Source organism: Zalophus californianus, chromosome 6 (assembly GCF_009762305.2).
Source record: "Zalophus californianus isolate mZalCal1 chromosome 6, mZalCal1.pri.v2, whole genome shotgun sequence".
Classification (NCBI taxonomy): Eukaryota; Metazoa; Chordata; class Mammalia; order Carnivora; family Otariidae; genus Zalophus; species Zalophus californianus.
The window spans coordinates 8,641,859-8,657,207 of NC_045600.1; the positions used below are offsets into that span (position 1 = coordinate 8,641,859).

The 15,349-nt window shown below is 51.6% G+C and overlaps 1 protein-coding gene across 1 annotated transcript in view; it reads right to left on the reverse strand.

Annotated features, from left to right (window-relative positions):
- Positions 1–2,141: 2,141 nt before the first annotated feature.
- C6H14orf132 (chromosome 6 C14orf132 homolog) overlaps positions 2,142–15,349 on the reverse strand; it is a 48,216-nt gene continuing 35,008 nt past the window's right edge. Inside the window, exon 2 of the mRNA XM_027571861.2 lies at positions 2,142–7,777. Coding sequence (XP_027427662.1) covers positions 7,553–7,777 — 225 coding nt within the window. The 3' untranslated portion in view covers positions 2,142–7,552. The remainder of the gene's footprint in view (positions 7,778–15,349) is intronic.

Genomic DNA, 15,349 nt, shown 5'->3' on the forward strand with positions numbered 1-15,349 from the left:
GAGCACCAGAACGGAGGGGACCTGGAGCTGAGTCCTGCCTCGATGAATAGACAGGATCCTTATGTAAAGCGCAGGTTGGATTCAAACACTTCGGAGTTAAAGTTTTGTTTTGTTTTTAATGATCATCATAGAAAATGACAAAAGCAACGGTGCTAACAAAGGAACATGATTCCATAGCCACGTTTTTACATCCATCGAGCTTAGATATTTTTCAAAGAGCACATGGAAGCCCTACATTAAGAAATTGCCTATTCACTGTAGTAAAAGTTAGTGATCTCATCGTGAAACCAGGGGGCTTGAGTAGCAAAGGATTACAAGAATAGTTAAAATACCTTTTTTTTTTTAAATTAAGTAAACTACTTACAAGTTGATTATGAAAACATTCGTCAGACACAGAAACGTCTCTGATTCTCTCTGCGTGAAGATCTGGTCTCTGGAGGGTGGCTTGTTACCAGAATAAGGTTTCCGTAAAACTTTAAATAGTAGAAAGTGTGAACATGCCTTCAAGCCGGTGGGGGTGGGGGGCAGGGAACGGAGTGGGGCACATGGAAAAGAGTCAAAAACAAGGTTAAGATAAATGTTTGCCCAAGGACTCTGAGGCAGCCCCTCCCATCCTCATCCCTTCTAAGCTCCCCTCTGCCCTCCCCCACCCCAGCAGTGAGTGCCGCTCAGATGCATGGCAGAGGTCAGGTCCCTCTAGGCCCCAGAGATCACAGTTACCTGGACAAATTCAGCCCCGCCTTCCCATCGACTTTGTAGGGCTTCCTCCCTCAGGGCGAGTCTCCCCTTGAAAGCCCAAGATGGTGGGCATGGACAGTCCGTGGATACCCAAAGGACTTGCTAGGCTGCAGACCACTGCCCTCCGCTGGGATTATTGGAACTCGGGGCAGCAACCATAATCACCGCCGCTGCCCAGAAGAACTCTGATTTATTCCATGACTCGCAAATGGGGAAAAGGGGAGCTTTGGAAGAAAACACCCACAGTTTTGGATTCAGAGATAGCATTGCCTGGTACCGGGTTTCCCCACCTCAGCGCTATTGGTGTTTGGGGGTCAGATCATTAATTCTTTGTTGTTGGGGGGTGTTCATCAGCTTCGCTGGCTTCTATCCACTAGATGCCAGGAGAACATCAACCCCCAACAAGCTGTGAAAACCAAATTGTCTCTCCACGTTGCTGAAGGTCCTCTGAAGGACAGAATTTTCCAAGGTTGAGAACCCCTGGCCTAATGGTTCAGAAACGTTGCTACATAGATGCCCTGGGCCCAAGACCCCAGTCTCCTGCCGACCAGCCTGAGCTGGCAAACTCCCACAAAACCCTCAGAGACTCCGTCCCCTTAAGCGTCAAAGTTTGGAAACTCCCTTCCTACCAGCTTACAGAGCCCTGGTCAGAATCATCTGGGTTGTTGGGATAATGCTTTGATCCATAAGTGCAGTGATTCTCTCGTTCCTTAAGACGTTGGTGGGATGGACACAGGGCTGGCTGGTGGCTGCTTAGCCACACGGAGGGGCTCGGTGATGAATAAGGGCTCTGGATTTCCCCAGCCGCTGTGCATACAAGTTCCCTGCCAATATGCCTTGTGTATCTGTCAGGATTTATTCCCAAGGCAGGAGGGGTCTCAGCCCTCCTTCTGGGAAGGCGGGAAGTCAGCTGGCGAAAGGACCCAGAGGCAGAGGATGGAGCCTCATTAAAGCATCTGGATAGGGGGCGCCTGGGTGGCTCAGTTGGTTAAGCCACTGCCTTCGGCTCAGATCATGATCCTGGAGTCCCGGGATCGAGTCCCGCATTGGGCTCCCTGCTCAGCGGGGAGTCTGCTTCTCCCTCTGACCTCCCCCCTCTCATGCTCTCTCTCTCTCTCTATCTCATTCTCTCTCTCAAATAAATAAATAAAATCTTTAAAAAAAAAAAGCATCTGGATAGATGCTGGCAGGTGCAAGCCTGCACTGCGGCCAAAAGATGGGCACGGGGTACATCCCAGGTACCATGCAGTCTGTCCTGCCTCTCCAAGGGATTCCTCTGCTTTTATTATCTCTCTCTCTCTTTTAAAGATTTTATTTATTTATTTGACAGAGAGAGACAGCGAGAGAGGGAACACAAGCAGGGGGAGTGGGAGAGGGAGAAGCAGCCTCCCCACCGAGCAGGGAGCCCGATGCAGGCCTCGATCCCAGGACCCTATGATCATGACCCAAGCTGAAGGCAGACGCTTAATGACTGAGCCACCCAGGCACCCCTTATTATCTCTCTTGATAAAGAAAAATTATGACTTGCCCAGTGACTCAGAACAACAACACAGACTTACATTCCAAAATTGATGTAGTCAATTTTCTGTACTTTCGACCATTCCATTAACTCCTGACAGCTACCCTTTTCTCACTCTGGGGGAAATCCTTCCTCTCTGCAGTCCCTGTGTTTTGCACTGCTTTGTCCCCTGTCACACACACACCCCCCGCCAAGGGGAAAGAAAATGGCCAAGGTCTCATCTCAGAAGTGATTTTCTGGGAACATCTCGCTGCTGCTTGATGCGGATGACCTGAGTTTCTCGGAGAGGCTCCTTTTTTCCGCTTGGAGATGATGAACTTCCATCCCTCGGGGCTCTCAGCCCTCAGCTCAGCCAGCCTGTCTTGTGTCCTTGTCACTGATGACAGAGGCCAGGGGCCCGTGGGGCAGGCCACTACAAGGCACTCAGGCTCTGACTGCTGCCTTTGGCCCCCTGAGCACAGCCTCTTGGTTGTCCTGTCAGGGCAGCCCAGCCCACCTAGGACTCGCTCTGGGGATGCTCAACGGGCAGGTGCCAGGACACGGTGCAGGGGGCCGGGTGACAGCTGGAAGGGAGCGCGATGCCCATCCCGCGGCTGGTGCTGGGAATCCAGGGCCATCCCCGTTCTCCCGGTGACGGCACAGCAGGCTGGGAGATGATGTTCTGGACCAGGCAGCCGGAGACTTGCCAGGTCTTCTTTCCTTTTCCGTGAGGCCCCATTTGCCCTCCCCAACATTACAGGTCCTGATTGGAAGCTCTCTAACGCCTCTTTACCGCTGTGAGGTTCTCAGACTGCTAAACCCGTGTGCACTGCTCCGGCCCCCTTCCAGGACCTACACTTCAACTCCACGATCCAGGACCCAAACAGCCCCAGCCTGAGTGCCTGCTCCTGGGGCGGTCCGTTCCAGAGGGCTCACCGCGGAGAGTGTGCGCGCAGGGAGACGCAGGGTAGCCATCCAGGCTGGAGGGCCAGCAGAGGTGGATCTGAATCCCAGCTCTCTAGATGTGGGTTCTCAGGCCCATTGGCCCGGCCTCAGTTTTCTCAACAGAAAAATGGGACAATAATTAACGTGCACCTCTCCGCACCGCACTTCTGCCTCCGAGGGGTGAGTGGAGAAGTAAATGGGATATGAACAGAGCACAGCACAAGGAAGATGCACGACAGATGACAACAGCAAGGATAATAATTATTAATGATATCACTGCTAATGATGGAAGAAGGTCATGCTCCTGAAGAAGGAGAGGAGCACTTGTCTGGAGGGAATCAGGTGGCAGCACAGATGACGGCCGAGTCTCTCCAGTCTCCAGGGAGGGGTTCCAACATATGCTAGTGGTCTGGCCGGTAGCCAGGCCTTCCATTTAGAACAGGCTGGAAAATGGCTTATTGCCTCTCCAGCCAAGTGGTACTAGCCTGCCCTCCCTAACTTTCTCCCTCTGATCCCGGGGATCTCCTGAAAGGAGGTAAATTTGTCTCTCTCTGGAGGGTAGGGGAGGTCAGGGGAATCTCATCTGCCTCTTGACCTAGATCTCAGGGAAAAGGGAGGGACAGCAGAGTGATCATTAATTCCCCCCGGGCCCATACAGGAGGTGGAATCCCCTCGGGACACACCTGGCTAAAGTGTCCTCCGGCCTCTCCTCCCAAGTTCCAATGACAGTATCTCCAGCCCTCCTAAAGCACGTGTCCCACATGCAGACAAACACAGGTATGGGGCACCTATGGCTAGCAGAGGGAAGATGCAGAGGCATGTGGAGGGCCAAGGAGGGAGAACATTCCAGCAAATACAGGACCCCTTCTCTGAAGAGCAGCTACTGAAGAGACAAGCCCCTTCTTCCTCAGTGCTGGCTCATTAAGTCAAGGTGGGCTCTGGGGCCAACCTCACCCAGGAGAAGCCAGATGGGAGCCCCAGGCTGGGCTGTGAGAGAGGAGCATCCGTCCTGCCTGCTCAGGAGAGTCCCCATGGGGCTCAACAGGAGGCCTGAGCCTGGGCTGGAGCCTCACCTACCACACGGACCGTCCCGACTTTCCTCGGCTATCGGGCTGCGTGAGCCTCACTCCTTGTGCGGGCCCCTTTGTTGGGCTCCGGGTCTTGGCCAGGGTCCTTCGGCATGTATCCCAAGAAAGCCGCTCTCCGCTAACGTCTCTGGCCACACAAACACACTTGTGTTCGGCTTTAAAAAGAGAGGGGCAGGTGACAGGGACCACCATCCCTGAAGCTTGGACAGAGAGAGGGCAATGGGCAGGGGGACGAGCCTGCCCTATTCTGAGGAGAGTCAGACTTCTGCCTGTGGAGGGAGCCAGAGCTGGCCCGGGCCACACCACGACATGGGGCCTCAAGGAATGGCCTCTGTAGACCCAGAGCCTGGCTTAAATGTGCCCTGGAGGTGCCACCCCAGCCACTGAAGACAGCATGGTGTGGCAGAAAGAGGCTGGTTTTAGAGCTGGAGGGTCCAGACTCAAATCCCAGCTTGTCACTTTCATGCTGTGTGGCCTCGGGCAAGTTACTCCACTCCCCTGAGTTTCTGGTTCCATATGTCTTGGAGCAAGGATGCTGTAAGGCGATCGTATAGATTAAACACGCACATGTGGGCCCAGCACGGTGCCTGGACACAATGCTCAGATGGTGCCTCCTGCCTGTTACCTAACATCCGAGACAGAGCCCAGCTGCGTAAGGCAGGAGGGACAGCACAGCATACCTTCTGGCTGGAAATCTGTCCTTTACCCTTCACTGGACTTTCACGTGCACATCTATCCTCATTGTTATCTAAGTGATGGTAGGAAAAACCAGGTCAAAACACTGTAGCAGACTGTGATGGAGTGACCCTGAGCAAGTCACTATAGTCGCCGAAGGTAAAGTCTGGACAAGATGGCCCAGGGTTCCAAGCCCTGTGTCTGTGGCCCTGACCAAAGAGGGAGAACTCCTTGAAAGTTGAATTTAACTGGCATTCACGCCAGGGGAAGAGAAAGCCTTCGTGGGGGAGACCCCTGCACCCAGAATTACCCAGAGAATCCCCAGCCCGCTGGGGCTGCCCTGGATACTCAGAGCTGGGACCACACGTTCCTTCCCTCCCCAGTCACGGCACACAGAACACTCTAGAGCTCCCACTGCCATTGCCGCAGGCCATTCGGAGAACAGGGAGCTGCCGACTACATCTCTACAGGGCTCCTTTGGGGATGCGGGGTCAGAAGGTAAGGACTCAGAATATCTGGGCTGTAGTGACCCCCACAAAGACACCAAGCATCGCCTAGGCTCCTCTCCACCCCGGCTCTCAACCTCCTCCTTGGGTTCTCATGAAGACACCAGTCTCAGAAAGCCCTTGCTTATAGGGCACACATGGGGGCTTGAGGCAGGGAAGAGTTTGCTCGGGAAGCAGCGGGGATGATGGGCGTGTAACAGCTGACCACCCAGCCCAGCCCCCTCCCGGCCCCCGCCCCCTGCCCCGGTCTGGTCCTGCTGAGAGCACGGCCCTGTCAGTGATTCCAGAAGGAGCCCAGGCCAAAGGTCCCCCATCCCTTCTCCCTCTCTGCAAAGGTCATCAGCACTGCACTCGCGACCTCCACTTGAGCCAAAGCCGCCGTGGATGCATGCATGGCTGCAGTGACAGATGTGGCTCAGAGGAGCTGGTGGCCGTCTGCGGACACAGTTTGGAGGTCAGGCTGGAGATCCTGTTGGCACAGTAGCCCGGCGCCAACCTCGCAGACGAGTGGCTGCCTCTGGACAATTAAGATGTCCCTGTGCCTGCCATCCAGGAACAGCCATGTCTCCTGAGACCACAGGGACACAATCACCTTTTTTGCAATTGTCCCCAAACAGCACCAGGGTTTCCCACCCAGTCTTTTCAGTTTCCCCACCAGAGAGGGGAAGTTTAGACCATTTATTTTCTTTTGCACAGCACGGGGAGAAAGCACAGAGAAAGCCACTCCTGGCCTGCAAGCGAGGGAGCCTGCGTGTGAGCCTCTCACTCTGCTCAGCACAGGGGAGCTATCTGGGGAAGGGGGCGTACCATGCAGGCGCCTTTCCTAAAGACAGAAGAAGAACGAGTCCTTCTCCCCCAGCGCATCCCATCCTGTGCTGGTCTGCTCGGGAGGCTCCCTTACTTGCCAGAACCCCCTTCCCCACAGCCACTGACTTGGAGGAAGGTTAAGGAGGCTGACTCGGACAGAGCACATTCATGCCTGCAAGAGAACCCGGGAGCCAGACCCCGTGTAAAATGCAGGTGTCTGAGCACCTGGCCCCCCTGGCACACAGCTTCCAGACCCTTTCTCTGGGCATTCTCCCCGAGGGCAGCTGAGAAGCAGGGATTTGCTTGAGAGAGTACTTCACTGGGGCTGAGAGAGCCCCCGGCTGAGTCAGGAAACGTCCCTCCTGGTCCCTCCTGCTCTGACGGGTGCAGTCACCTGCCCTGTGATCAATGGCAAACCGCGCTTCTCCCTCCCAGCTGTCGGAAGATCAGGTGAGCGTGAGCCTGCTATCTCTAAAATCCCGAGATTTCTCAGAGAGGAAAGAGCATCTTCTGGCTGCTGGTCTGAAGACTTGACCACATGGCAGATCCACAGTTTAAAGGCGCTTCTTCTCTTTTGAAAAAGAAGAGCAAGTCCGTCCAGCAGAGAACCCCCTACCCATGGAAATCCCATCCCGTCACCAGTCATCCGCCTGCCCTTGGACTTCCCGATGCATCTGGGTCTCAAAAGGGGCCAAGTGTCTGGTGACAAAGATGCCCTGTCCAAGTCAAACGAGGAATGTTCTATGGCCCAGTTCACCACCACCCTATTCCAAAGGGCTGAATGGGAGACCAAGGCTGGGCTGGGAACGCTCCAGTACTGAGGGCTGCTCTCGCCCGGCACCTCACGCACCAGGTGCGGTAAGTTGGCATAAAAACAAGACACATACGTGGTTATTTACGGCCAGCAAGCGATTGTAACCCCATGTCCATATTTCACACCTAACCGGCTGTTTCTTCTGGTCTTACGTTATTGAAATACGGTTTCAAAAAATTCCCCAATTTGCTCCTCGTGAAGGCTTTGCCCCATCACGCCTCCAGGGGCTGGAAGCTCACACTCCCATGTTTTCTGGCTCAGCTTGACCACAGCACAGAACATTGGAAATCAGGGCTGCTTGGGGGAAATTTCTGATGCACAGTCACTGCCCCTGGAGAGGCCGTGCACATGGTCAGAACTCCTGGTTCCAGGAGGTGGGCACAGCCAAAGGCCGACAGCGCTGGTGCCCCGAACAAGGCCTCGCCCTGCTGTGAGCCCAGCACGGGGAGAGTCGGCCTGGAGCTCGCGGGCGCCCCGAACCTTAGAAGGTGAAGGCGTACACCACCCCAACCACCACAATGTTCCCCAGTGTCGCTATGATGGCAATCCAGAGCAAGACTGCGTCGTTGGAGGACCGCGGAGGCTCCTCCGGCTGGCCCTGGCCGTTGGAGGCCGCATGGACGTTGGTGGAGGAATTAAAGAGGGAGTACTCCGTGCTGAAGTCCTCGTTGGGCGAGTCCATGAAGGCACCTCCCATCATGGGCAGCTGTGGACAGGGAGAGAGAGAATTAACCTGGGCACACCGGGCTCGGGAGGAACCGCCTTCCAGAGGGACATCTGCCGGGTCAAGCAACCCTGTGCTCAGACACAGCATCTCACAGGGCTCTCCTTCTGTTTCTTATCATGGACAGTTCCTATTTTAAGCTACAAAAATTAGTAGAGATGGCAACGCTTGGAGGCAGACACCCCCATGCCCATTTCGCAGATGGAAGCGTTAAGGCACATAGCTCATCCACAGCTGGGGCAGTCTCTGGGACTTACAGACCCCCTCTCACGGCCGGGCCCTCCACCCCAGCATGGGCTGTAAAATGCCTTCCTTCCTCTTCTCTTTGTAAAGTCACGATGCTCAGCACAGAACATTAAGGAAATAGAAAAGAGGAAAAAGAAAAGTGAGAACGAGCCTCACTGCTTTAGGATAATCACTGTTAACACAGATATTTTCCTTTTGCACCTTTTTTCAATGTGAGTGTGTGTATGTGTGTGTGAGAGAGAGACAGAGAGAACACATGTTTACACATGTGGTTTTATATAAAATTTTGTGTAAAAATTCCATCAAAACACCATTTTACCCATTGTATACTATTCTACCACAAATAAAACCGCAATTTAACCATCCCCCTACAACTGGAGATTCAGAAATTTTGTTTTTTTCCTTTTATAAATAATGCAGTCAGAATGGCTAAAATTAACAAGTCAGGAAATGATAGATGTTGGCAGGGACGCGGAGAAAAGGGAACCCGCCTACACCGTTGGTGGGAATGCAAGCTGGTGCAGCCACTCTGGAAAACAGTATGGAGGTTCCTCAAACAGTTGAAAATAGAGCTACCACATGACCCAGCAATTGCACTACTGGGTCTTTACCAATGTAGGTAATCCTTACCAAATGTAGGGATCCGAAGGGGCACGTGCACCCCAAAGTTTATAGCAGCAACGTCCACAATAGCCAAACTATGGAAAGAGCCTAGATGTCCGTCGACAGATGAATGGATAAAGAAGATGTGGTATATATACACAATGGAATATTATGCAGCCATCGAAAAATGAAATCTTGCCATTTACAATGATGTGGATGGAACTAGAGGGTATTATGTTGAGTGAAATAAGTCAATCAGAGAAAGACAATTATCATATGATCTCACTGATATGAGGAATTTAAGAAACAAGGCAGAGGATCATAGGGGAAGAGAGGAAAAAAATAAAATGACGAAATCAGAGACAGAGACAAACCATAAGAGACTCAATCTCAGGAAACAAACTGGGAGTTGCTGGAGGGGAGAGGGGTGGGGGGATGAGGTGCCTGCGTGGTGGACATTGGGGAGGGTATGTGCTGTGGTGAGCGCTGTGGATTGTGTAAGACCGATGAACCACAGACCTGTACCCCTGGAACAAATAATACATTGTATGTTAATAATAAAAAATTTTTAAAAAAATAGTGCACTGATCAACACCCTATACCTGCATTTGGGTGTATGTATGTGCTTCTATGTGCATTTTTATTTATTGTGGCAGACTCCCAGACAGGGAACTTCTGAGTCAATGGGTATGAATTCTTCAGAGCTCCTGGTGCACAAAGACACACTCCCCAGAAGAGTGATTCTAACTCCCAAAGCCTCACGCATAAGGATGTCAGCACGTTTGCACTCCAGAGATCAGAGGTTGGAAGTCTTACACGGGTCTCACCGGGCTACCACCAAGGTGTTCACTGTACTCCTGCCTCGTCCAGCTTCCAGAGGTGCCCACATTGGCCCGTGGCCCCATCCTCTGTCCCCCAAGCCTGTAGTGTGGCATCTTCCAACCTCTCTCTGACCCTCCCATTTCCCCCTTATGAGGACCCTGGTGATTATACTGGGCTCGCTTGGATAATCCAGGATCATCTCTGATCTCAAAATCTTTTTTTTTTTTTTAAGATTTATTTATTTGAGAGAGGGAGAGAGAGCCCATGGTGGGGAGGGGCAGAGGCAGAGGGAGAGAGAGAGAATCTCAAGCAGACTCCCCCCTGGGCGTGGAGCCCGACGAGGGCTTGATCTCCCGACCCTGAGATCATGACCTGAGCCAAAACCAAGAGTAGGACACCTAAATTGGTGCACCACCCAGTCGCCCCTGATGTCAAGATCCTTAACCTTAATCATACCAGCAAAGTCTCTTTGCCCTGTCAGGTGACGTATCCAGAGGCTCACCTAATTGGAGGTTGGTCTCCTGCTACCCAGGGAACTCTCTGGAAGGCAAGCATTGTGATCTAATCATCTCAAGCTCTCTCAGCCCCATTGTTAACACAAAAAAGGTGACAAACACGACCCTGTAGAATTAATGAACTGAAGTCAGAAGAGCTCCCCACCAGCTGTTCTTCATCAGCCCAATCGCAGAGACCCCCGTGGGGGACAGTGCATTCTCCAGAGAGTGAGCCCCCCCTCTGCCCTGCACCTAAGCCAGAGACCACGGCTGGTGTCTGATGGATGCTCTTGCCTCTGAGTGTGGGGACAAGGGTGGGTTCTGGTGCTAGACAGACTCGGAGGTGAATCCTGCTTCACCAAGGTGGGTGAGCACGGTAGAGTCGGGGGGTGAGTATAGTAGAGCTGGGGTGGGTCCTTTAACCCACTTGCCTGTTTAGTAATGAAGATAATTCATTATCTTCAGTGGAACCAGCAGGATTCTTACAAGGAGGAAATAAAATCACAGATGATAAAATGTGGTCCAAGATAGTCACTCAGTAATTCCTTATATTCTTTCCTTTTATTGTTCTTGTAGAAATTCAAAACCAGGAGCCTTGCATGCATCTCTTACCCAACTGCTTAAGCTGAAGGGAGGGAATGGGGACCCTCGTGTTTCCAGATGTGCGCTTCTATGCGATCAATTAATCAGGCACTCTCTTGCAGGTGCAAGAGACAGCCCCTCTGCTCCCCAACTTATGTTTAGGCTGAGAGATGCTCCAAGTCTGGCTAGCACTGTCATTTGATCTATCTGTCTCAGGTGTTTGGTGGTTTTGATGTTTTTTTCCTTTGTAAAACAGATTCTACATTCAAAGTGTCCATAGATGTGAAAACAAGTTTAAACAGCAAAATCTCATGAATAGAAAACAACAAACAAAAAGGTCAGCCTCGAGTGAAATAAGTCAATCAGGGAAAGACATGTATCATATGACCTCACTGATATGAGGAATTCTTAATCTCAGGAAACAAACTGAGGGTTGCTGGAGTGGTGGGGGGTGGGAGGGAGGGGGTGGCTGGGTGATAGACATTGGGGAGGGTATGTGCTATGGCGAGCGCTGTGAATTGTACAAGACTGATGAATCACGATCTGTACTTCTGAAACAAATAATGCAATATATGTTAAGAAAAAAAAAAGAAGAAGAAGATAGCAGGAGGGGAAGAATGAAGGGGAGTCAGTCGGAGGGGGAGACGGACCATGAGAGATGATGGATTCCGTAAAACAAACTGAGGGTTCTAGAGGGGAGGGGGGTGGGGGGATGGGTTAGCCTGGTGATGGGTATTAAAGAGGGCACGTTCTGCGTGGAGCACTGGGTGTTATGCACAAACAATGAATCATGGATCACTACATCAAAAACTAATGATGTAATGTATGGTGATTAACATAACAATAAAAAATTATTAAAAAAAAAGGTCAGCCTCGATTGCATTATTTGGAAGTTCGAAAGAGCTGAGCAGGAGGACTCATGGTCAGAATGAGGGATGGTGGCTGAGTTACCCCAGAAGCGGGTGGTGAGAGAAGCATCTGGAAGGTTCCTTGGAGATGTCCCCCCTCCCCCCCCCGAGTGACAACTGGGCTTTCTCACACCAGTGGGCGGGTGTGGTCCTAGCCCCCTGGGAGTGGAACCCTTGGACGATGTTTCAGCTCAGAGCAGATCTGGGGGTGAAGACCCCTAACTTCACACCCTGCCGAAGAGAGAGGCCCAGGGAGGCAGAACCAGATCCTGGGCATCTTATTGCTGAGTCACAGGGTGGGGCGGGGGCTGGAGGAGGGGGGACCTCGTTTCCCCAGCAGAGGAGGTGGTCATGGACAGGTCAGAAAAAAGCCTGTTGGCTTGTTGAAGAGGGAACGCCCGGACAGGTCGGCGTTCAAGGCCCAAGTCGATGAAGGCTGTGCTTCCTGGTGGTAACTTTCACGAGAGCGGGAGCCTTCCTGGTTTCCCGCAGCGTCCCCAGGGCCGGGAACAGAGCAGGCGCTCAGAAGATAGAGGGTGAACAAATGAATTCGAGGACCATCAGCCAAGAATTCTGAAGGCACGCTGAGATTCAGCCTAGAGCCAGCACTTCCCGGCTGGACGGTCAGGGCCCATTTCTTAACCTAACCTGCCCAAGCTCAGGCTTCCCCCAGAAACACAGGGGAAATACCCAACGCTGCCTCACAGGTGGGGGCGGCCAGCAGGTGCAAAACGCTTTCTGCGGTTGGGGGGCAGGGAGGGAAGTCACCAAATAAAGTCAGATAGCATCCCTGACGTTAAAAGCATGCCTGCCAAATACTCTATATTGTGCATGGATCTGCACATATGAAGTCAAGGATTATAAATGTATGAGCCAGACTCACCATAGCGGCTGCCTCGGAGGACAAGGGTTGGGGGCAAAGGAGACTGGTTTTGTCTATAATATTTCACTCTAAGAAAAGGTGAGCAAACAGGATGAAATATTAAAAAGAGTCTCTTCTGGTCACTGGGCACATGGGCGTCTGTTACTTTTCAGTATTCTTCAACCTCTAACGTTAAGAGCAATGTTTTGAGCATTGGAGTGGGTCACAGACGAGGTGGGTTATGATTACCACTGCGGGCCTGCCGGCTCCCCGCCCCCTCCGGGTCCCCATCTGTTCCTGCAAAGAAGAGAGAGGTTAGATAGATCTCCCCTAAGCAGGGCCTCTCCAGAGGAAGGAAGAGAAAACTTTTTCAAAGGGAAATCTTCAAAGCCTGGTAACCAGAGGTGGCTCTGGCAGACATTTCCGGAATAATGCCAGTGCTTCAGGGTAGGGGACGAGAGAGACAATGGGTGTTTGTTGCTGGAGGCTCTGGGAAGTGGGCTTGCTGGCTTCCTGCTGGATTCCACCAGACCCTCCTCCCATAGAAGGCCATCCATCCGCAGGGCCCCTGGGGCATCCCAGCCACACGGATCTGATGCTCCTGGACTGTGTGTTTCAAAGTTAAACTTATACGAGGGTAGAAACATCCATATTGTCCCCGTCTCCATTGGGTAGTTGCACTCTGGTGCTGCTCAGGGCTGAGACACCTGGCCCTTCTTCCCTCTCTGAGCCTCGCTTACCCAGGAGCGGCTCAGATGAGTGATGGCCAAGGCCAAGCTCAGTGCTCAGAAGCCTTCACCAGATGCCGAGAAAGCCGGGGTCAGGTGTTGACGGTCCTAAAGTGAGAGTTGAGTGGTGAGGGCTGGGAGACAGGCCCTTAGGTAAAATCCTCACCCAGTGCAATCTGAATTTCAGAGAAAAAACAACAAAATCATTTTTTGGTGTAAGTATATCCCAAATATTTCATTGGACATACTTACAGCAAAAAATCGTACTGAAAAATGATCTGACATTCAAATGTCATTCAAACTGGGCCTCCTGCATTTTTATTTGTTAAATCTGGCAACTCTGTATGTGGTCACTCTGAGAAAGAGCTACAATTTCAGAGTTTGTGCAAGGGGCACGCCCTCGGTTTTGTGTCTCCAGAGCACGCCATCTGCAGTCCAGGCTCTCTGGGTGACCTAGTTCACTGGAAAATTCCAGGAGGCTTCCAGCCAGCCTACAAACATTATAAAGACAATTTCTCTCCTTACCATCTTCTCGCAGGGTCTCTGTGGTCCAAATATAAGGGCTGGATAGACTGGGAGTGCCATCCATCCATTTGTTAGTCATTCAACAAACGCTGAGGGCCTACTCTGCACCTGGAAGTGCTAGATCGACCCTAGGGATGCCCAGGGGAAACCCTGAAGGGCTTAACATTTAAAAGGAATGCAGACAACCGCACAGCCATAAAATGACATTTCATGCACTTTAACGGAGATAAGAACAAAGCAACAGATCTCACAGCATGAAGGAGGGCAGGTTGCTGTTAATTCGTGGAACTGCAGAATCAAGCACAAGGCTGAGCCCTGGCTGTGTGCCATGAGCCAGTGACTGACCCTCTCTGGGCCTCCGTTTCCCATCTGTCCAATGAGGAGAATAGTGGGAACCACCCTGTGGGGTGCTGTGGGGGTGAAGTACTGTGTCCTGATTGTAAGGACTCAACGTCCGGGGCCCCTAATTGTAAGTATGGTCCCCAATGCCATTGCTGGGTGGGCACAGAGCCAGGCCTGCTCGCCTCTCGTGGCCTCGCCATTGTGGGGTTTTTGTGATTTTCTCCATTTTCCGCCCTGAAGACACAGGCACAGTGAGCTTGCTGGGGTTCTCCATCCTGTCTCCAAACATCGACAGCAAAAGCCCTAGAGAATCCCCTCTTTGTAGACAGAGAGCAGGGAAGAGGGGCTCCCGGGAGCCGGAGAGTTTGGGGGAAATCCCCAATTTCTTTCTCTTTCTCTCTCCAGCTGCCCCTGGACCAGCGCCAGTTGCTGGCTGCGCTTCTGTGGCAGTGGTGGGCAGTGGCAGGAGCAGGGAACCTAAATTGCAAGAGAAAACCCTTCTCTCTCGGACCAGAGGAACTGAAGAAAGGGCCCCCGAGGCCTGAGTTGTGTGGGGAAGTTCCTTTTATCACTTCTCTCTGTCTCTCTGTCTCTCTCATCTCCTGCTTTGCCCAGCGGGCATCCTGGCCGTGCAGAGCTGTGTGACACACAAGGCAATAAAGTTGACAGAAACACAGACTCTCAGTTGGAGGGTTAGGAAAGAAGGCCCTCGGGAGCCAAGGAATATCCCAGGGGAGAGAGTGCAGAAAGGATCCTCTAATTCTGCATAGAACCTGTGCATGTTCTGGGCTCGTTCTGTGCTGTGCATGCATGTGAGTGACCCAAAGAAGCGTCATGAAGCCTTTGAAAAGTCCAGATGCGTCCCTGAGAGGTGCCTGTGCAAAACAGAGCCCAATAGCATCACCACAGCATTACGGTGGGACCGATGCTGGGACCACTGCTTGCAGAAGGCAAGGCAAAAATCTTCTGAATAAAAGAAATCTCTAAATGATCTCACTGACTCATTCTACCAAACATGTAAGGAAGAATAATACCAGCTCTATACAATCTCTTCCAGAAAATAGAAGAGGGGAGGGCATTTTTAACTCTTTTTGTGGAATGCTTCTCAAATCAGGTTAATGAAGCCAGCACAACCCTGCTACCAAAATCAGAGATATGACAAGAAAAGAAATGGAAGATCAATAGACAAAAAGTAGATTAGAGATATTCGTGCACTGAATCCAGCAATATGTAAAAAGATAATTTTTTTTTTTTGGTCTGGGTCGACATTCAAACATCAATTAATGTAATTCATTACACTCACAGAAGTGAAAAGAAACAAAACATAATTGTATCCATAGATGCAGAAAAATCATTTGACAAAACTAAACATCCACTCATGGTAAACATTCTTAGCAAAATAGAAATAGAAGGGAACTCCCTTAAGTCTGATAAAGACCACC